Below are 14898 nucleotides of genomic sequence, written 5' to 3'. Positions count from 1 at the left end.
CAAAAGCTTCTTGAAGGTGGTACCTCCTTTCCTAATGTGTCTGAGTAGCTTCTCTTCCTATTACCATCTTATTCGTTCTGTGTACCTTCTTTTAAGCACCTCACTCTACAAGACTGTTTCTGTCATCACCCTGCTCTTGTCTCTCATATCCATTTCGAAGGATAGCTGAGGTGAGCACCTAGACATTTCTGAAAAAACAGAGGGGGAAACGCTGTTAACGTTTCTGACCGTGCAGATTTCCTCCCTTGCTTTGATTATGTTGTGGGGAAAATCAGCAAGAGTATTACGTGGCTATGGATTGCCATTTCATAAAATACCTTCCCCCCGACTTTTTTTTTTTTTTTTTTTTTGGTCATGCTTGGAAAATACTTTAGAACTCTTTGTTAAACATCAGAAATGTCTGCTATGGTTACTTGCCGATGATCCTCAGCAGTGACCATATGGCTTCGCATCTTTAGCGTAGACTGTGACTTAGGAACTGTCTTTTGATGTTCAAGAGTTCATCTTCTGTTATTGATGCCAGCTGAGCCACCATCCATAAAATGTGAATAATAAAATGAACTACTCTGGAAGGTAAAGAATAGTAATAAATTCTTCCCATCATTCTCAAGTGATATAAATATGTGATAAATTATGGTAGAGCCCATGGTAGAAGGAACACATTCTGAGTACTTCAGAAGATGGATGCCTTTAATTTTTTGGATTACTTTAGATATGATGGGTTTGGCAGTTAATTCCTTGGGTATGTGTATGTGTAGGTTATGTGTGTAATACTAAGCCAGTAATTCCCAAACTTTTCACTATCCAAGTACTATTTTCCTGCCCTTTTGTACATATATATTTCATATTCAAAAGATTGTGTTAACTCCAAACTTGATTTTATCAATATTAATAAGTGCATCCCTCCATTAAAAATAACCACTTTCAGAACTTATAGTTATCAGGTAATAGCTAATATTCTGGCTGTTACAACTTGAGACACAGAAAACAAATTTCGTGTTTTTGTCAATCAGTGCAGACTAATTGTGAGAAAGTTCGTGGTTTTGATGAAATAGTCAGCAGAGTATAATCATCTTCCTCCCTGTGTTTTGGGGCCTCTAACATCCAGGAACAGCAGACTGAACAACTTGATAAAGTATTGCCAAATTCAGCTTTAGATGCAGGTTCTCTAGGCAAGTGTAATTCTTAGGAAATTAGAGCATGATGTTATCCATATATTAAAAGTAATGGCAGAAACCACAATTACTTTTGCATCAACTTAATAATGTCAAAAATCTTTGGGTTACTTATTCTAAAGAATGAGCTAGAAATAACAAAAATATTTTCACAGCTGTGATTAACAATGATAAACAACATGACTTTAGGTGAGTCAAGAGAAAGCATCTTTTCCAGTGATCATTTAGCTTTTAATGTGTGTTGTAGAACCGTCGCAGTCACATCATTTTCCATTCTTCACGCCTGCTGATCCACAGTTGCAAACACTAGAGCAGCCTTTCTTCTCTTTGGAAGAAACACTACTATATAAATTATTCTAATTATGAATTCTTAAGTTTTAACACTGTGGATATGTCATAAGTTCCTAGATAGTTTTAAATTTTTAAATAATATATTTGCAATATTCATCTATTCCTAATGCAACTACATTATGTGCCAAACTAGGATGGGGTAGAGTGGGCATGTACTCAAGAAACATTATGATTCCGAGTTAAAACATGAAGTGATAAATAACATTTCTTTCTCCAGAGACTGGATCTCCAATTACAGCGTCATGTGTTGGATTAGGCAATTCTAAAACACCTCCACCAGGGCAAGCAGGAAAAAGCGTTCCAGGATACAATGGTAAGGAGTGACCCCGATAATATGTAATGTTCATAAATGTGGCATTTTCTTGTATCTGGTGTGTATTATATTGCATGAAACAAACTAGATGCTTAATTAGAATTCAGTTGAATGAATGTCTTGTATTAAAAATGAATGCCTGAATTTTTGCTATGGAAAGTAGGTTGTGGATTTCCAGGATATGTTCTAAATGACTGTTGTAACCACAAAAATAATATCATTTATAAGGTATGTTAGGAGTATGGGTGTGAAATTACTATGAAGGAAACACCTTCTGGGGGCCCAGTACTTTACATACATCATTTCATTTCATGTTGAAGTATATTTAATTCAGGGCTATCATTACTATTTTAGAGATGAGTTAACCAACTAGTTAACAGACCAAGTAATTTTCTTAACACCACTGGTTAGATCCTGGAGACAATGCAAACCATTATCCTCAGAATTTGCTTGCTTTTATTTCAAAAGCTGCAATTCTTATTATATATTACACTTGCTGCCTTTTAATTTAGGAGTGAGGACAAAGTTTTTAAACCTTATTGTTTAAAAATAAAAGCAGACCAGAAGTAGAGGTTCATGCCTGTAATCCCAGCATTTTGGGAGGCCAAGGCAGATGGATCATATGAGGTCAGGAGTTTGAGACCAGCCTGGCCAACATGGTGAAACCTCGTCTCTACTGAATATACAAAAATTAGCTGGGTGTGGTGGTGTGCACTTGTAATCCCAGCTACTTGAGAGGCTGAGGCACGAGAATTGCTTGAACCCGGGAAGCAGAGGTTGCAGTGAGCTGAGATCATGCCACTGCACTCCAGCCTAGGCAACATAGCAAGACTCTGTCTCAAAAGATAAATAAATAAATATAAAAATAAAAATAAAAACAAAGGGGGAGAATCCCAAAAGAACACATTTATTTGATGCTGACTTTATGTGACTAAAAGCTATAATATCCTGTCAATTTTTGTTTTTAAATTTACGGTAGTAATCATTATTCAGTAATTTTCCTTGGATGGCTCTCCCTAGGTGTATAAATTATACAAGTCATCTAACTTTTCAAACATTGTTTCCTTATTTCTAAATAAGAGTAATATTTTTATATGCTTTCCAGGGCTTCTGTTTTGTGATGTTATGCAAGAAAGCATTAACACAGTGTCTACCAATAGAAAGACAGAATAAGTCTTAGCTAGTAGTGCTACTAAAATTTCAGGAAAGTCAGAGGACTGACTTGAGTTAGACTACCACATTCATTTTACAGACAAGGAAAATGAGGCACAGAGGTTTTGTAAGTTGCTTAAGGTCACACAGTTTGGCTTAACAGAACTATGAAGAAAACCCAGCTTTGGGAGACAAAATATGATTCCTAACATATATTTCTTATTTGTATATAAACTACAAAATTCAGAGATTTGTCTTTTGCTTCTCTAACATAAAAATACTGGATTTTCCTTCTAGGACAATGACTAGTTACAAAAACATGGATCATTTGGTTTAACCTAGCAGATACATTTATAAAAAGACACTTCAGATTTTATTATTATTATTATTATTTGGGGCAGAAATAGATATTCTGTGAAGTCATTGACTTCTCCAGCCCTGGAATGGTGAACCCAGATTTAGTGAAATCCTGTTTGAACAGTCTGTCATGTCTTCTCCTTTTATCAGAAGAAATGCTTTTATGTTGAGACATTTTTAGGGGTTTCTGATGGTGGAAGATGTTAAACACATTCCTCTGTTAGTATTTCAGTACCATTTTTATATCTAGTTGTAAGAAATAGTTACGCTTTTTTCCCTTATGTAACTTCAATACAGAAGTTTCTGATTGTCTGAAGGCAACTGGCTTGCAGACAGTATAGGTTAAACATTTATAACCAATGAACCAGTGACTTTATGACTGATAAATTTTATGTTTTGTGATTGTTTAGAAATTAAAATCTTAATGTAAGATTAAATAGTATAATAATAAAAACGGCAGGATCCTTTTAGGAAAGAAAAGAAAATCCTTTTTGTATAAAAACATTTAATTTAATATGACACATTTATTGAGTACCTTATGCAAGCTTGTCACTTTGTATACATTTTAAAAATACTTCTGGCATAAGCGCTATGACAAAGAAACTTCTCCCATTTCATAGACAGGGAAACTGAAGAGGTAACAGAATGTGCCTGGGGGCATATGGTGATTTGGCCACTGTACTAGGATTTAGGGAAACAAAGATAAATTAGCCATGGCCTTCATGAACTCACAATCTAATGAAATACAGATACTTCTCCTAACTGTCAATACAGAATTTTTAAAACAAAGTGCTTCAGGAACACAAAGAAGGGAACGATTGATTTTTTTTTCTGAGAGCAACAACCTTCTTTTCTCATAGCTGCTTAAGGTAGAATTACCTGGATGAATGAGGCCACATATATAATCTATTAAAGCCTAGAAGATGATGACTTATCTTCATATTTAGTTTGCACCAAGGGTTACTGAATGTGGATACAAGCTTTAATCTCCTAAACTCTTTTAGGATTTTATCAGGACAGCACGGAAAGTACTGAGATAATATTTGGGAGGATTAAATTGACCTAATTTAAAGCTCCTGAGTGGATATTAAGCTTTAAATCAGAATAAGGGGTTTTTGGTCCTTGTAAGTCTTTTATTTTTGTTGCGTATAATAATTTTTGGTGAGTTTAAAAACTTCATTTCCTTTACTTTTTAAAAAGCTTAACATATTTTTAATGGTTCTAATAGATTACAAGGATATATTTAGTGGACATAGACGTAGAGGTGAAATTACCACGTGTTTGAGATATAATGTCTTCATTTAAGGGATATTCTGAAGGAAAATTTTTGATGTTGTTAAGAATCAAATACATGTGATCTTTTTTTGTGAGATATTTTAGTTTATATATGTTCATAGTCTCACAAGAATTAAAAGATTACTTTCTTAAGCTAGAGTTTTGTGGGTTGAATATAAAAATATAGAAAAATATTTAAGCTTTAAAGTTATGTATTTTTATTCAAATATTTATATTTTACTTTGTAGTTATGATTTTGGATGACAACATGCAAAAACTGAAGGCTCGGTGTTTAGGAAATATTGTGGTAAAGTAAGCGAAAATTTCAATACTACTATTTTAAAGGGCAAAAACTGGTATATATATTAAGAAAAAATGGAGTAATTGCAGTGTTATTGCTACTGAGGCAGTTGTAGAAAGAACTTGTGTGTTGCCTAAGAACTGTGTCAGCTGTGTTGTAATTTAAACATAGAAGCCCTATAAAATACAACCAATTTAAATGCAATTTTCAAAAACCACAAATTTTGCGTCTTTTTAAATAACTTTTTTTTTCATTTTACAGGTTATGTATAGATGATACAGTTAACTTACATACAAAAAATATAAACATGTAAATAAAGTTTCTGTACTCTCACCTTTCAGCAATACATTATTAATTTTGTAATATATATGACTTTCTACATTATTTTTGGTATAGATTCAGGGCTACATTTGCAGGTTTGTTTCATGGTATATTGCATAATCCTAGGGTTTGGGCTTCTAGTGAACCTATCACCTACATAGTGAACATAGTATCCAATAGGTAGTTTTTCAACCCTTGACTCCCTCCCTCACACATTTTGGAGTCCCCAGAGTTTCTTGTTTTCATCATTATGTCCACGTGTACCCATTATTTAGCTCTCACTTATAAAAGAGAACATGCAGTATTTTATTTTCTGTTTCTGATTTGACTTTCCACTTTTTGACAAACGTTTTACAATAGTGAATCAATTTATTTTTGTGTATTCCTGTTTTCCCTTACCGTTGTCTCATAGGCATGTTTAATTTTTACTCTGTTTTTAAAATTTTTATCCCTGGTATAGGCTTCTTAGCATTTTTTGAATTTTATGATTATAAATAATACTATATTAAACATTTTTTGGTCTTATTTTTCTGCTTTTCTAATAATTACAATAGTATTGAAGAGATTGCTGAAAGTATAATTACTGCGTCAAGCAGTATCATCTTATAAAGTTCCAGACTTACCAAATATCCCATCTTCTTAACATTTTTTTAATCATTGTTCATTTGATAGGCAAAAGTGCTACCATTTAAAGTGAAAATATTTAAATTTACTTTAATTACATCAAGACAGGTACTTTAAAATTTGTATGCTAGTGGAAGCAGAAATGGAAGTTGATTAAGTTAGAAGGTTCACAGTATGTGACATTTTAATAATTGAAAGAGAAGTTGCTTTAGTCCCTCTGATTAACATGATATTGACATCTTTACTGATAGAGTTTAAGTAGTAGAATTCACCAGATTGAGCTACTATAAATACAGAACATCAGGTTTTAAAAATGATTTGCTTTCCTATTTTTTTCTATTGGAAGTCAAAAGAACTCTTATTACTTGGCATTCTCAGATTGGTATAAGATTGCTTCCTATAAAGAAGATATTTTAAATTCAATGAAAATTATATGAAAAATGGTGGTTTAAAAAGAGGATGTTTCTTCAGGTAAAGATATTTTAACTATATAGAAAGCTAATAGAAAGCATACAAGTTATGACGTAATTCTTCTCATGCTCTTATCAGTAAACATGTAAGCACTATATTACTTCGTTAAAAGTTTCCATTTTAAAACAACATATCCAACAAAGTGAAAAAATTAAATATTGAACATACCATTTGTATGCACAGTTCTCTGAGCCGGAATCTGTATTAACATAGAGCTAATTCAAATTTGACCTGTTCAAGGAAAAAGCAGCAAGGGAAGAAGGGAAGGGCTGCTAAAGAAATTAATAATTTGAGCATGTTTGTGGGTGGATGTTTAGCTTGCTTAGGGAATAAAATGTTCTTTGAAAGCTTTTCAAAGCACTTTAGAAGCATACATTTTTATATAACCTCCTAACTTTGTGAGTCATCTATTTCATAAAACAACCTTTTGCAAGATCTCAGAGGTGGCATTTGATGCCAGCACGGTTTTAAACTCCTTATGGGTTTTGTCACTCTAATTATGGGCTGCTTCACCCCACATCCATTCAGAGATAATAAAATATAGCAGTGTCCCAAGTAAACTGTAATTTTTTTCTTATAGCCATTAGTGTTATTTCAAATACTTAAAACTGACAACTATTGCCTTAAAGCATTCTATGGTTTAGATTGTCACCAATTCACAATGATATTTTTCCCTCTGTATTCCTAAAAGAATTTTATTGTACAGATCCAGGGTTCTGAGATTTCATTATAAATTAGTTGATGATGTAATATGTTATGACAAACAGTAGATTTGATTCCTGTCTTAGGTTAACAGTGAAGCTAGATATTTGAATATATTATAAATCTTTTTGTATTAGAAAGGTAAGGTAGAAATAATCAGAAAACAAAGGTTACCACCAAGATTTATCTCTCTCCTGTTCTCTCTGTAACAAAACAGATTTTGAAACCTTTTTTCAGGAACTCATTTTATCTATGAGAGCAAGAATTTCCTTTTGAAACCCACATTGCCAGCAGCCATTTCACTCTAACTTATCAACCTAAAATGGATTCACATATCCCAATGGCTGCCTGCAGTATGAGTAGGATGTTTTTATATTTAACATCTATAGCATTTCACATTATAGATCTTAAGACTCATTGTGTAGGTTCATATTTAGAAATAGTAATATGTGGAAACAAACAAACAAGTAAACAAAAACCAAAAAACTTTTTGATCCACCTAGATTTTTCTACATTCTTTTTTATGACATTCTGAAAAGCACTGCTTTGTTCTCCTGGGGACCCCTTGACTAGAAGTTGGCCATTTTAGCAACTCCTAAACTACTATAGGCCTTAGGATATAATAAAAAGGAATCCTGCAATTTTAGTGTTTTATTAGATTACTTATATTCATAGAATTCATCTTTCTAGTAGAAGAGAGAACTTCATGTCCACATGAATGTTAGAAAATTCTTTTGATTTGGAAACCTACTCCAGGCAGTTAATTTAGTAAGAAAGTTATGGGATCTGAATTCCTATGAATACAAAATACTCATCAGTTTTAGAAGGTGTTCGTGTAATTGCATCCAGAGCTCCAAAGTGCAGAAATAAAACTATGAGTCAGTAATTTCCAGGCAACAGACAGTAGGGCATGAAAGAAAATTTTAACTGCAATTGCCTTTCTTCCTAGCACAGTGCTCATTGTTATTAAAGCCATAGGTCTCTGGCTCTTTCTCTCTGATGGACAAACATTTTTCTCTGACCAGATCCATTGTTGCTATTGGAAGTGTGGCCTGTTCACCCTGTGCTGTATCCTGCAAGCCATAGTAGGGTGTGAGGGAGTTGTACGGAATTGTCTGGGTGGCTTTTACTTTAGTGCCTGCCAATTTCTCATTCTTCAGATATGGTTAATGACACCTGTTCACATATTTACAGCTTCATATGAATGATTCAGTCACTGTGTTGCCATCTTGGGAAAGAGTCAGGGAAGCTTTCTTTTCATCAGGGTATCCTTTGGGTATAACTAAGCATGTCACATAATTATAATCCTGTTCCTTTCTAAATCTCATATACCGTTTTGAGTGTGATATTTTATTAGCCTTTTAATAACACTATGAGTTAGGCAATAGGCAAACATTATCCTCCTCATTCTAGACATGACAAAGTATGCAACATTAATAGTTTCACAGCTAGAACTCACATTATTGCCCAGTCTTTTGTCTGCCCTGAGGGAAATAAATTATGGTCAATCTCTTCTGGAGAGATAAAAAGTAACTTCATATGAAAATCTCAAGAAAACCCTAAGGACCCCATAGGAAATACTGAGAGTGCAAAGTTGGGATTTAACCCAGATCTCTCTAGGGAACAGGCTTCAATTTATTTCTATTGCCATGGAAATTCCAGATGGAGCAGTGAAAAATAGACCATTTTTTAATCTAGGATAGGAGGCATCTAGGAGTGTAATATTTCAGATTGGCCAGGAATGTGTTATCTTCTAGGGTGATGGACATCCTTTGTCCTGCCTTAGCTATTTAAGGATTTCTCGGAACTCTAATTCTTCCCTTCCCACGTGACTGTCACTGCTGCTTCAATTATTCACCTTTCTCCTTCAGAATGGTCTTTTAGGAAAGAGAATTATCTAAGAGGACTCTCAATTCATAATTGGATGAGTTGTACCAAAACTCCCTCTTTCACTCTGCTTGGCAGAGTTGGGGAAAGTATCACGAGGTGGTAGCATTTGCTTTCACAATTGAGGGATGAGTATAGGTATTAACTAGTTCATTTCTTAGTATTTTTGCATCTTTCCCTTCCTTCTGCCAATCCGACACATTTTTACATTCTTGTAACTATAGAAAAAAAATTATTTTTCTATAACTTTAGAAAAAGAGCTCCAGTGCACCCCGTTGTTCCAGAAGGAAGACCTTCACTTAATGTGTAATAATCCTTAGCAATAAGAAGAAAGATGTTCCTTTGAAATACTGCAAAAAAAAAAAAAAAAAAATCTGCTGTAGCTCATATGCACCTAATGTCTATCAGGATCTTATTGCTTCTTTTCCCATGTGTTCTTCATTGATCACATTTTCTTATCACATGTTTACACATATATATGTAAATACATATATGTATGTATGCACATGGAGCAGTCCCTATTATCCGTAGTTTCACTTTGCACAGTTTCAGTTACCTGTGTTCGACCACAGTCCAAAGTTATTAAATGGAAGATTTCAGAAATAAATAATTTACATGTTTTAAATTGCACGCCATTGAGTGGGTGATGAATTCTTTTACTGTCCTGCTTAGTCCTGCCAGGATGTGAATCAGCCCTTTGTCCAGTGCATCCATGTTGTCTACACTACTGCCCTTTAGTCACTTAGTAGCCATCTTGGTTATTAGATTGACTGTCTAGGTGTTACAGTGCTTGTGTGCAACCAACCTTTATTTTACTTAACAATGACCCTAAAGCACAATAGTAGTGATTCTGGCATTTTGTTCTAAGTGTTCTATTTTGTTATTAGTTGTTGCTGTTCTTCTCTTACTGTGCCTAATTTATAAATTAAACTTTATCACAGCTATGTATACATAGGAAAAACCTTATTATATGTAGGGTTGAGTACTACCATGGTTTCAGGCACCTACTGAGAGTCTTGGACCATATTCCATGTAGATAAAGGGGAACTACTTTGTGTGTGTGTGTGTGTGTGTGTGTTCTTGTGTGTGTGTGTTTCTGTATGTGTGTGTCTATTGAAAACAAATGATTCCAATTCTGAATCCTTTTTTCTTTTCCCCTTTTCTTTAGGAATATCGTATGTCTTCTTTTATGAGTCTTTCTTTAGAGATTTTTCTCAATATTCAAATTACCTCATCTGATTTTTTAAGATACCACATTGTGTTAGTGAGGAACAGAAAGCATGTGCTTATCTTATCCTATCAATTACCAATTGCAATTTCATATCTTGCTTTTCAGTCTGATCCTCAGTCAGACTTGTGAATGATGAAGTAGTTTTCTGAGAGCATCTCAACTTGGGACAAACACACATGCTATCTCCAGCAGGTCCACACCTTGGATGGGGATAAAAACTTCTCTTCCAAGCACTACTGGCAAGGCGGAGTTTAACCACCTTCTGTAAAGTTCACCTTACGAACACTTGAGTGGTTACATTTGATGTCGTTTCATTAACTTAATGGAGTAGACATCATTCACTATCCTCCCTATCTGTATTCTAAAAATACTAAATTTCTTTTTCTTGTAGTTCATAAAGTGCTAGGATCTCCATGTGTCTGTGATCATAGTTTATATCCTTGGGTCATTAATGTGTAACACGGTGCATGAGGAATACCAAACACCTAACAAATATTGACCAAAGGAAGAAAATGAATGTTTGTGTTAATGCATAAATAAATGAATAAATAAACAAGGCCATCAAATAATTCCTCTGGTGTTTTCTTCGCTACTGTTCAAATCTCCATCTTCTCTCTCTCCACTGGCTACTTCCACTCAAATCTTTCTCATACTAAATCAACCTGTCTTTGTGCATTAAGCCACTGACATATACGTCTCCTTCCAATCACCCACAAATTTTAAAAAGTATGGTCTAAACTTACTGTGCCTACTTACTTCCTGTTTATTTCTTAATCACTCCAGCTGTTGCTTTCCCCACTCCATTGAAATGACAATTGTGAGAAAACGTAAAACATCTTAATTGCTAAGTTCCATGATCACTGTTGCATCTGCTTTCAAACAAAATTTACACTTCATTTAACCTCGTTTCATACTAGGTCATTATTAAAACTGTATTCTAGTGACTTCTTAGATACTACTTGCCCCTGGCTCTCATAATATCTCTGATTTTCTTTTCTTTTTTTTTCCTCAGTGGAGTTTTTTTTTTTTTGATAATTCTTTAACACTGATATGTAGCCATAGAGCTACATTCCTCTTTTATACTCTCTCCGTGAATCATCTCATCAATTTCTAAGATTTCTGTAATTACCTAGCTACACGTGGTGAGCATATCAATATGTCCACCCAGGGCTCATCTCCCTTCTGATTTCAGACACATATTTATTGACATATTACTTGATAGCTCCATTTATGATGCCACACATTGCTAAAATTCAGGATCTAAACAAATTATCTGTTACCTCTCTACTTGTACAAATCCGAAAATTCCACCACTCCTGAAAATACTGCTTTTACTACATTGCGCTCTTTGTGTTGGCATCACTATTGATCTAGAATAAAAACTTTCTATTTCCATCTAGAATAGAAACTTTCTATAGAAACTTTCAGAGTCAGCTTTGATTTTTTTCTTTTCTTCAACCCTCACATTTAATTTTCATCCTCTTACTGTGGCTTCTCCTTATCCAGTTCATCACACTTGCTTTAGCACTCTTCCTAGAACAAAGATCCAATTACAACTTTGGTTTTTGAAACACCTTTGGTAACTTGACTTTAACATGTCCTCTTGTACTAGTCAGAGATCTCCAAAGAAATAGAACCAATCAGATGTATACACACACACACACACACACACACACATATATATACACACACATACACACATATGTATAGAGAAGGAGAAATATTTGTTTTAAGGAATTAGCTCATGCAGTTGTGAAGGCTAGCAAGTATAAAATTTGCAGGACAGGCCAGCAGGCTGAAGACCCAGGAAAAGTTGTAGTTTGAGTCTGAAGGCAGAATTTTCTCTTCCTCCCGGGAGGTCAGACTTTTTTTTCTATTAAGGCCTTCAACTGATTGGAGGAGGACCATTCACATTATGGAGGATAATCTGATTTACTCTATATCTACTGATTTAAATGTTAATTTCATCTAAAAAAATACTTTCACAGAAACACCTAGAATGCTTGATCAAGTATCTGGGTACCCTGGCCAAGCTAAGTTGATGCATAGAATTAACCATCACACCTATTCATAATGTTGAGGACTATTTATACACACATACACACACACACACGCACACACCGTAAGTGTTGATTAGATTGAGCAGACCATTTATACTTGTGCACTCATTATTCACCTCATTTTTTATATTGCTATACCTTACATATTTTAAGAAATCAGTATCTATTTGCTGATTGACTGAATGGAAAGAATGAATGAAACAAAGAAACACATGAAAGGAAGGATTTAGGTATACTGGTCACACAGCATGAAGTATCTTTCCTTCTTATTCCTTTCTCAGCTTCATAAACCTATTCTTCAAGATTGAAATCATACATCAACTTTCTGCATGTCACATTCTTTGAGCTCACTCCTCTCTCATGTTTTCTTTTGTACAAAATGTCTGCCACATATTGCATAAGTTGAATTCTTTGTAAGATGCCTCTTCAGGATGATTTGAATGATACTATCACCTACTTTTATCCTTTCACTATTCTGGGGCCTCATTCTCATTTTATTTCTTTTACTTCTTCCCCCACTTCTTAATCTTTTCTTATTCTCTTCACTGCCATTTCCCAGCACCATGTGTCATATTTAATAGCAATCACCTCTGTAATCTAAAGGGAACCAGCTAGACATATGATGTCCCTCTATAAAGGTGGCTTTAATTCCAGAGAGAAAGTGAAGAGCTGAGATTTTCTGTTCTTAATGATTAAGATTAACAATACTTTTCAATATGATTAGGATGACCTATTTTTACCACTGAAGTACATTTTAGGTTAGGCTTTTCATTGAACAGAGGTTTTAATATTTGGTGATTTTTACCAACCTTCCAATAACTGGATGAAAGCCAAAGACATTCTCCTGGGAAACATACAGTCAAGTTTTACATTAAATTTCAGGGGGTTCAAAGAGTCCTCAGTGTTCATGCACCCCATAGTGTATTATTCTTAATTCCCAGGGTCTACAAGTATATATAAAGTTACTTAGACCTTTCTTGTAAGAATGAGAGATGGTAAGAAAATGTGTATTGTCCTTGTCCTTCAGGAATTTTGTGCAGATATTTAAAGTTTTGTGCAATAGCTTTGGAAGCCTGTGTCCTTAAGGCTTATTTTTTTCTGGGAGATGGCTAACTATGTTTTTATCCCATAGTCATCAATTAATTATAAGAATATACAAAAAACTCAAACAAATTTACAAGAAAAAAACAACCCCATCAAAAAGTGGGTAAAGGATATGAACAGACACTGCTCAAAAGAAGACATTTATGCAGCCAACAAACACATGAAAAAATGCTCATCATCACTAGCCATCAGAGAAATGCAAATCAAAACCACAATGAGATACCATCTCACACCAGTTAAATGGCAATCATTAAGGTCAGGAAACAACAGGTGCCGGAGAGGATGTGGAGAAATAGGAACACTTTTACACTGTTGGTGGGACTGTAAACTAGTTCAACCATTGTGTAAGACAGTGTGGCAATTCCTCAAGGATCTAGAACTAGAAATACCATTTGACCCAGCCATCCCATTACCAGGTATATACCCAAGGGATTATAAATCTTGCTGCTATAAAGACACATGCACATGTATGTTTATTGAGGCACTATTCACAATAGCAAAGACTTGGAACCAACCCAAATGTCCATCAATGACAGACTGGATTAAGAAAATGTGGCACATATACACCATGGAATACTATGCATCCATAAAAAAGGATGTGTTCATGTCCTTTGTAGGGACATGGATGCAGCTGGAAACCATCATTCTCAGCAAACTATCACAAGAACAGAAAACCAAACACTGCATGTTCTCACTCATAGGTGGGAACTGAACAATGAGATCACTTCGATACAGGAAGGGGCCTGTTGTGGGGTGGGGGCAGGGGGTACGGGGGAGGGATAGCATTAGGAAAAATACCTAATGTAAATGACGAGTTAATGGATGCAGCACACAAACATGGCACATGTATACATATGTAACAAACCTGCATGTTGTGCACATGTACCCTAGAACATAAAGTATAATAAAAATATAAATAAAAAAAGAAAAAATAATAAGAATATCACTGTAAAAAAAAAGAAAAAAGAATATACTCTGTTACAAATTGCTAGCACTGTATTTTTTCTCATGAGGCAAGAGGAAATACAGGTTAGCAGGGCATCTTCTTTTAAAAATAGAAGTTGCAAACATAATTGGCTTCTGGAAAGTATGAGATTTTCTCTTTCTCTCTAGTAATATTCTTTCTGTAAAATGCAATCCTCTTGGTCCTATCTATACACTCATTACTAACTCATTTAGGTTATGATTGTGAATAGGTAGAAGTCTCTGCTGTGAGCAGATAGTGTGTGGATGCTGGTGGACCAAATGTTTGATTTGGGGTAGATAAAATGGGGAAAAAAATGCCTGTTTAATATGTAGTTTTTGATATGCATAGCTCTCATCATGGGCAATATTATATGTTCAGAAATTTGGATCAACAATCAGGTGGAACTAAGAAACAGCTGTTCCCATTGTACCTGGCATATATACTGTAATTTGCTTCAGACTCCACCACTCTCTATTGCCCTCAATGCATCATAAATGTCAGCTGCCATTGATGATCAGAGATATCTCTTCTTTTCATTTAGTATAGTAGAGCAATGATTTCCAATACCCATGTATATGTCAAAGATGGCACCATGCAATACAGAAAG

General features: G+C 34.6%; 1 protein-coding gene across 1 annotated transcript in view; it reads left to right on the top strand.

Moving 5' to 3' along the window:
- ACSS3 (acyl-CoA synthetase short chain family member 3) overlaps nucleotides 1–14898 on the top strand; it is a 178787-nt gene that overhangs the window by 132131 nt on the left and 31758 nt on the right. Inside the window, exons 10-11 of the mRNA XM_033221156.1 lie at nucleotides 1744–1839; nucleotides 4872–4935. Coding sequence (XP_033077047.1) covers nucleotides 1744–1839; nucleotides 4872–4935 — 160 coding nt within the window. The remainder of the gene's footprint in view (nucleotides 1–1743; nucleotides 1840–4871; nucleotides 4936–14898) is intronic.

Source organism: Trachypithecus francoisi, unplaced genomic scaffold (assembly GCF_009764315.1).
Source record: "Trachypithecus francoisi isolate TF-2019V2 unplaced genomic scaffold, Tfra_2.0 Lachesis_group11, whole genome shotgun sequence".
In the NCBI taxonomy this organism is placed as follows: Eukaryota; Metazoa; Chordata; class Mammalia; order Primates; family Cercopithecidae; genus Trachypithecus; species Trachypithecus francoisi.
The sequence above is the reverse complement of the archived record's forward strand: the minus strand, read 5'-3'. Positions and strand labels throughout refer to the sequence as shown.